This window comes from Nicotiana tabacum, chromosome 11 (assembly GCF_000715075.1).
Source record: "Nicotiana tabacum cultivar K326 chromosome 11, ASM71507v2, whole genome shotgun sequence".
In the NCBI taxonomy this organism is placed as follows: domain Eukaryota; kingdom Viridiplantae; phylum Streptophyta; class Magnoliopsida; order Solanales; family Solanaceae; genus Nicotiana; species Nicotiana tabacum.
The window spans coordinates 142,478,978-142,486,154 of record NC_134090.1 but is presented as its reverse complement, the minus strand read 5'-3'; the positions used below and the strand labels follow the sequence as shown (position 1 = coordinate 142,486,154).

General features: G+C 35.7%; 1 protein-coding gene and 1 non-coding gene across 2 annotated transcripts; one reads left to right on the top strand and one right to left on the bottom strand.

Annotated features, from left to right (window-relative positions):
* Positions 1-1,830: 1,830 nt before the first annotated feature.
* On the top strand, positions 1,831-4,373 carry LOC107820406 (uncharacterized). Its single transcript, XM_016646689.2, has 2 exons — positions 1,831-2,085; positions 3,559-4,373. The coding sequence occupies exons 1-2, from the start codon at positions 2,013-2,015 to the stop codon at positions 4,197-4,199; spliced, it is 714 nt and encodes a 237-aa protein (XP_016502175.1). The 5' UTR covers positions 1,831-2,012; the 3' UTR covers positions 4,200-4,373.
* On the bottom strand, positions 1,839-1,910 carry TRNAP-AGG (transfer RNA proline (anticodon AGG)). The gene has a single exon. It is a non-coding gene; the product is annotated as a tRNA-Pro (tRNA).
* Positions 4,374-7,177: the final 2,804 nt, after the last annotated feature.

The window sequence follows — 7,177 nt, the reverse complement described above, 5'->3', positions numbered from 1 at the left end:
TCTTCTGCTTCCTTCCCAAACTTATAAAAGACACATATTACATGTTGACATGGTATACCTCTTAACTGCCATAATCTGCAGGCGCATTCTCTTTTTTGTATATCAACAGTGTGCCTATACATGCCTTTATTCACTTCAAATCTAGTGTCAACATTCCACTGTACTTTCAACTTCCTTCCTATTTCCTTGTTCTCCTCTAAGACTAGCCTTACCATAGGTGATATATCAAAGCCCATATTTCAGCAAACTTGATCATATCAACTTGCCTACTCATCATTTTGTGCCTAATTTCTTCAAGCATAGTGATGACAGATTTATGCCTAGGACTTAAAATTCAGGAATTAAATGTTTCACACATGTTGTTTTCTACAATATCACATCTAACATTCTTATTGAAATATGCCCTACACCAGTATTTTTTATCATAGGATAGTAAACTTTCACAAATACCATTTCCTAATTCATCCAATTTCTTTATTTCTTCTCTTAACTTTACCTGAAAATGAGCCTTAGCACATTTCCAAAACTGCTCCCTTCTTTCCTCTCCCCTCCAAGTTTTCTACCAGTTTGCCCAAATGTGTCTTGCACACATTCTTCTTTCAGCAAGGGGTAGCAAATCAGCAACAACAGATGACAGTCCCTAATCAATACAACAACAACATAGAATATTAGTGAGATACAATATCAGTAAAAATAATAATGGTAAGAAACAAACAACATAATAAATGGATTACAGTACCTTTTGCATATCAGACATTACTGTTAAATCTTCACCATTCCTCAACTCTAAATCTATTTTGAGATAGTTGATGAACCAACTCCATGAATGTGTAGTCTCTTGATCTACCAAAGCCCAAGCAATGGGATACATCTGATTGTTTTCATTTTTTCCAACAGCCACTAACAATTCACCTTTGCAAGCTCCCTTTAGAAAATAACCACTAACAATTCACCTTTGAAGAGATGAAGATGGGTTATTCGGTGAGAGAGAGAGAGAGAGAGAGAGAGAGAGAGAGAGAGAGAGAGAGAGAGAGAGAGAGAGAGATTAGACGGAAGAAACGATGAAAATTTACCTTTATGTTTTATGTATTTAATTATTTATTTCTTATTGTTTTTCCATGTGTCAGCTTCTAATTCGTTCTTATAAAAGACACCGGAGGTGTAACACACGCGACGGGGGCTGGTGAGGTTGGGTGTTTATTGAGTTCAGTTTTTAAACACGTGGTATGTTTACGTGAAAAAGGTCTCAGTTGAGGTGTTCAACTGACCGTTGTGGACAACTTGGAGGGGTTGTTTATGTATTTCGCCTTTCATTTGCCTTTAAAATACCAAATGTTTGGTTATTTAACTTATTATTTTTTACTACTCCTCTAGTACCACGAATATAAGGTAAAATCATATTTCATATCTTAACCTTTTTACTCTCAACCATTATCTTATAATACAAAATAAAGAGAAAAATGAAAGAAATGAAAGTATGCTAATTTTACTTTCTTTATTACCATAAGATATAATGCAACACAACATCTTAAACTTTATTCTATCAAATATTATCATATAAAATGCAGCAAAAAAATCCAAAATGTGACCTAGATCATCGAAGAGGGTGAAAAATATGGGAGGATTGAAAACGAAGATTCAAATACCAAAAAAACACTAGATGATAATTCTTACAACAACAACAATCCAGTAAAATCTCATTACTGGGTCTGGGGAGGGTAATGTGTACTCAGATCTTACCCCTACCCAAAAGAGCAGAGTCAAATTAGGATATCACCATAATAAAAAGAAATTAGGATCAGAAAATATGAAAGAAATTGGATCGTCAAAAGAATGAAGGGGCATTCCGAGAATTGAACTCGGGACCTCTCGCACCCTAAGCGAGAATCATACCACTAGACCAAATGCCCAGCTGCTTTTCACGTTCACAAACCGTCGCTATTTTATCTGACAAAAGAACCCAAAAACCCTTCCTACATCCCCTGTTGTGGGTTTTGCATCAGAATTGAACAATGGCAAGAGGAGTCCTTTTTCACTTGGTTCGATCTCAAGCGAATCCTCTAAAATCCATGAATTTCCAGTCAGGTTTTGTGTTTAATCCTCTTCTAGCTCTTTTTACCAGTTTCATTTCTGTATAATTGCCCCCTTCTATATAAGTTTTTTGTGTCTATATGTATAGTTGGTCACTAGGGAAAGAAAATGTATGCAAGAAACACCATTCTGTTAATCTTGTAGAATTACTGTATATTGCCACTGTATCCTTCAGCATGTTTTCAACTCGAATTATATACACATGGTTACATAATTAAGAAGTTTCAAATTATATTTGATGTTCCCCACTACCTTATTGGTCACCTTGTTTGATGTTCATAAGAAGAGAAATGGATTACGCTTAATTCAGCAGACAGGAATATGTCTTTCAGGGTCAGTACAGAATTCAGGATTTAAATTTTATGGATTCAGGTTCGGGTTCGGGTTCAAGGTTCTACCATTTGATTTACTAGGTTCAAAATCAATTATTACTTATTTAGTGAATGTTTTAATAGATATGTGATCCAAGCCAAAACTATTGAACCTGGATGAACCCATAACTTATGCGCTACATTCGTCCCTGAGTACAGATGAAGTCATTGGGCTTTTATAGCTCTAAGGTTTTTGAAGAGAGAAAGTAACAACTTTTTATTTACTGATCTACTGAGCGAGGCTACCACTACTTCTGTATCTTTTTGTGCCCTCCTATTGAAATTGGTTTGATGACTCCAGTTTTTGCATTTAATAAATGCGCTAGTCTTTTACTTCCGCATTTTAGGATTTCGGAATTGTGAAGGATCATGAGTATTACCTGATGATATTCATATTTGACACTAAATTTCTCAAGAAACATATTTGCGGAAAGGAAAGCATGATTCTTTGAGGTGAAACTTGGAATAGCTATAAATGGAACTTCTGGTTTACTGAAGTTTATTATTGTAGATTCTCAGCCCTAATTCTAACTTATTTTTATTCCTACGCTAAATTTTCTGCTTTCTGGTTGTCAAATGCTGGACTTTGCTCCTTTTCTTTCTGGCCTTTTCTTGTGATGAAATTGTATATTTTGGCCTTTCTTCACTTTTATCATACCATTCCTTGGTGAATTTTTATTTTCAGCATCTCTGTTTATGTTAGAATATCAAACAGATAGAGTAAATAAAATGGTAAAGTTGTCTCCCCTGCTTGAAGGGGAGCCTTGAAGCAACGGTAAAGTTGTCTCCATATAACCTATAGGTCACGGGTTCGAGCTGTGGAAGCAGCTACTAATGCTTACATTAGGGTAAGCTGTCTACATCACACCCCTTATGGTGCGGCCCTTTCCCGGACCGTGCGTGAACGCGAGATACCTTGTGCAACAGGCTGCCCTTTATCTGTCAAATTTTTAGATCAAATTGTTTACTAAATTTTTGTAAACCTTGCTGCAACATCCCATCCGTTTCTGCCTCTCGTTTTATTTACTCTATCTGTTTGTTGACTTGTTCATGATGATTGTGCTCGTCCGCTTGTTGTTCCCCATTACTTTCTCAGGTGGTCATACTAGTTATGGAACTTGGCCACTTGTCGGTGGTACCAAAACAGACCTTAATTGTGCGACGCAGCCAGCTGCTGTCCATAAAAGGTGGCTATCTCAGTCCGCAACAACACAAGAGGACAACAAGATCAGCATAGGGCCTCGCAAAGGAGGAGAAGCTGGAAATGATGAAAAGGATGGTGGAGTTGTGTACTATGGTCCTATCTCGAACACGATCAAGAAAGTGAAGCTTCTCTCCCTTTCAACCTGTTGCCTCTCTGTATCTTTAGGCCCCGTCATAACCTTCATGACGTCTACTGATTCGAATGTGGTACTAAAGGGAGCAGTTGCGTGTACTGTTATAGTCTTCAGTGCTTCTACTACCGCTGCGCTTCACTGGTTTGTGAGTCCTTATATTCACAAACTGAGGTGGAAACCAGGTTCAGATTCTTTTGAAGTGGAGATGATGTCTTGGCTGGCAACTTATATTCCAAAGACGATTAAGTTTTCCGATATCAGGCCTCCTGAAACCAATAGACCTTTCGTAACATTCAAGGCTAATGGAAACTTCTACTTTGTTGATGCCGAGCATTGTCACAATAAAGCGCTATTGGCAAAACTTACCCCACAGAAACCAAGTCATGAGTCAGCTTTTTAGAACTTGTGATGAGAACTTCTTATCTAGAATAATTTGAGGTTTGAGGTTTTTAAGATAGTGTATGCATTACGCGCTAGAAGTTTCAATACTTGGAGCTTTGGATATATAAGCTTAGGTGGTTGTCATCTTTATTATTGTTATTATTATCGTTTTATAATGGTGGTCTTCACGTCAGCTTACATGCACCTCAACTAGCTTTGGTGGCTATTATATTTTGTCATGCCGTTGCAGTTTTTTTAAGGGGAGCCTTGGAGCAACGATCAAATTGTCTTCGTGTGACATATAGGTCACGTATTCGAGCCGTGGAATCAACCACTGATGTTTGTATCGAGGTAGGCTGCCTACATCACACCCCCTTGGAGAGCGGTCCTTTCTAGGACCGTGAATACGGAATGTTTTGTGCACCGGACTCGGACTGCCCTTTCAATGCCGTTGCAGTTTTCTTTTCATAGTTCCTTTTGCTAGTGTCCAGAAACTGATGAAGAATAGGGGTCAGGGTGGTTAATTAGTCATATTCATTTGTTTGAAAAACTCAGCATCAAATAAACTAATCATGAATGCCCTAGAGACTATTGGTAGATAACTTACCCAAGATGTATTTAACCAGTAGTAGCTAGCTGGTTTTTTCATGCACTAAATCAAAATTGCTCTTAGTGGATAAGAAACTTTCAGTGGTATCTTGGCCAAACATGTTGGACATACAATTTTTTGTTTGGTCGAACTCGTACAATATTTTAAGGTGGTGTTGCCCGGCACGTAACGTTGTGGCCTAGGGATCAATAATACGGAGTAAAATATTGTAGACTATAGTTCAAATTCAAATAGAGACAAAAATTATTAAGTGATTTCTTTTTATCTGTTTAAGAGCATGTTTGGCCAAGCTGTCAAAATCTGCTTATTTTAAAAAGTATTTTTTTCAGAAGTACTTTTTCCAAAAGCACTTTTGAAGAAAAAAATAGTTTGTGTTTGGCCAATTTATTTAAGAAGTATTTTTTGTAACATTTGATAAACAAATTGTGTTTGGCCAATCTTTCTAAAAAGTGCTTTTGAGTGTCAAATTACCAAAAAGGATAGTACAAAGGTCTTATAATTATTTTAAAGAGAATAAATAAACTTAAATATTTATCTTAAGACACTTTTATTATTTTTTATTTTATTTAATTAAAATATGAAACATAACGTAAACGTACATATTAAAGATTTAAATAATGTTACATATATAGTTATATCAAAGCACATAATATTATCTTGTATTATTACTTATTGTTCCATGATGATTTGAATAATCAAAATACATCATTCAATGTGAATTAGACGTATATTCCACAAATTACTATATATTGATAATCCACCTTGAAATAATAAATAAAGTCACTCACATATGATAACACTTCTCAATAATTTCATCTCTATTTCTATCGCACAACGCCTCCATATTAGTAGAAGACTTGCCTTGCATTTCTAAAAGAATACCAGAAAGCCTATTTCCTTCCTCAATCTTTGCAGTAATGTATTTATTAGCATAATAGTTGAATTTCTTATCGGTATAAGAATATTGTCGGATGAAATTATGCATAGTCATGCTAGTTGTAACTAGATAATTCTGAGTGTCAAACTTGAAAGATGGCATTAAGCGTAAAATAGAAATATAATTTTAAATATATATATAAAAAATATTTTCGTAAAAAAAAAGAAGTTAAGTATGGTTTAATTCAAATACAAAAGAGTAACTAATTATTAACGATACATAATGTATAATATCATTTTTTAAAAATTTAAATTCAAAAAAGAATTATTACCTAACCTAACTAACTTTGTACTAAATTGCCAAATGGCCTATTGTGAGGCTGTCACTTGGCTTAATGTAGATATTTTTTCTTCTTTTTTTAATAATAATATAGATAGATTATGCGATGCTTTTGTAAATTTATTACCTATTTGTAGGCAATTTTCACAAATTAGATTTGATAAATATTTTAAAGATTCGGAAACTAATATCATATAATAGAAGAAATTATAAATGATTATTTGTAGGAAGAGAATTGATAATCCAAAGAAGGATGTAGGTAATTTGCTTTAGTATGAAAAAAGAAGAAGATAAATTAGAAAGTTACAAGACATTACACAAACAAAAAATGAAAAACAAGAAAAGTCAATAAAGAATTTGAAAAGTTACAATATGATTCATGTATATGATATCTTTTTAATTTTGAAAGAGTGGTAAAAACTAGAAACAAAAATGACAAGAAAAAACTTAAATCATTAAGGAATAATTTGGACAATAAAAAATTATGTTGAGAATAATTTTGTCTTGAATAATGCCTTTTCCCTTGTTGAATCAGCCAAGTAAGGGAATCTTTCTTTTTCAGTTAAGTCTGCGCATGAATGATCCACTTGCCGCCGCTGACGTGACCATCTCCAAAGGATATGCCTCAATCTGTGGCAGATCAACTATAGGGGGAATGTGTTGGGAGACGACCTCCCGCCGCGGTAGTATGAGCCTTCCCTTTCCTTGATGTTACACAGGATGCGCAATGGGGGGTAGTACGAGGTGACTGATAGCATTACATTATAAGAATAGAAAGAGATGTTAAAAAGAACGACCATGGAGACTTGGGGATCTAGAGCAGGTCTTTCTTGTATATCCCTCGTGTCGAGAGCAACTTCCTCGAATATCAACGCAGGGAGCCGCGAGGAGAGGACTTCCAGGGCTCGATCTACGGCTGCGTCCCGTGGAAGCTGACCTTTAGCTAGCCGACCATGTGCCAGAAGTCTATACTGGCATTTCAATAGGTCAAGCAAGTCCGCTGGCAAGCCTGTAGGCTATTGGCTTCTTCCTATATCCCTGTTCGGGAAAGCTATTGATTCCATTACCGAACCAAAAAAGATTATTCAGTGGGATTCCTGGATCTAGTGGCCGGTGAATCACTGATCAAAGAGCAGATTTTAGAGAGATTCTTCATCGATCTAGTGGCCGG

What these genes read in the sequence shown, in the direction of transcription:
- LOC107820406 (XM_016646689.2), top strand. Translation starts at nt 2,013, where the DNA reads ATGGCAAGAGGAGTCCTTTTTCACTTGGTTCGATCTCAAGCGAATCCT. An exon ending in ATCCATGAATTTCCAGTCAG is followed by an intron (nt 2,086 to 3,558) that starts GTTTTGTGTTTA and finishes TTACTTTCTCAG; the next exon opens with GTGGTCATACTAGTTATGGA.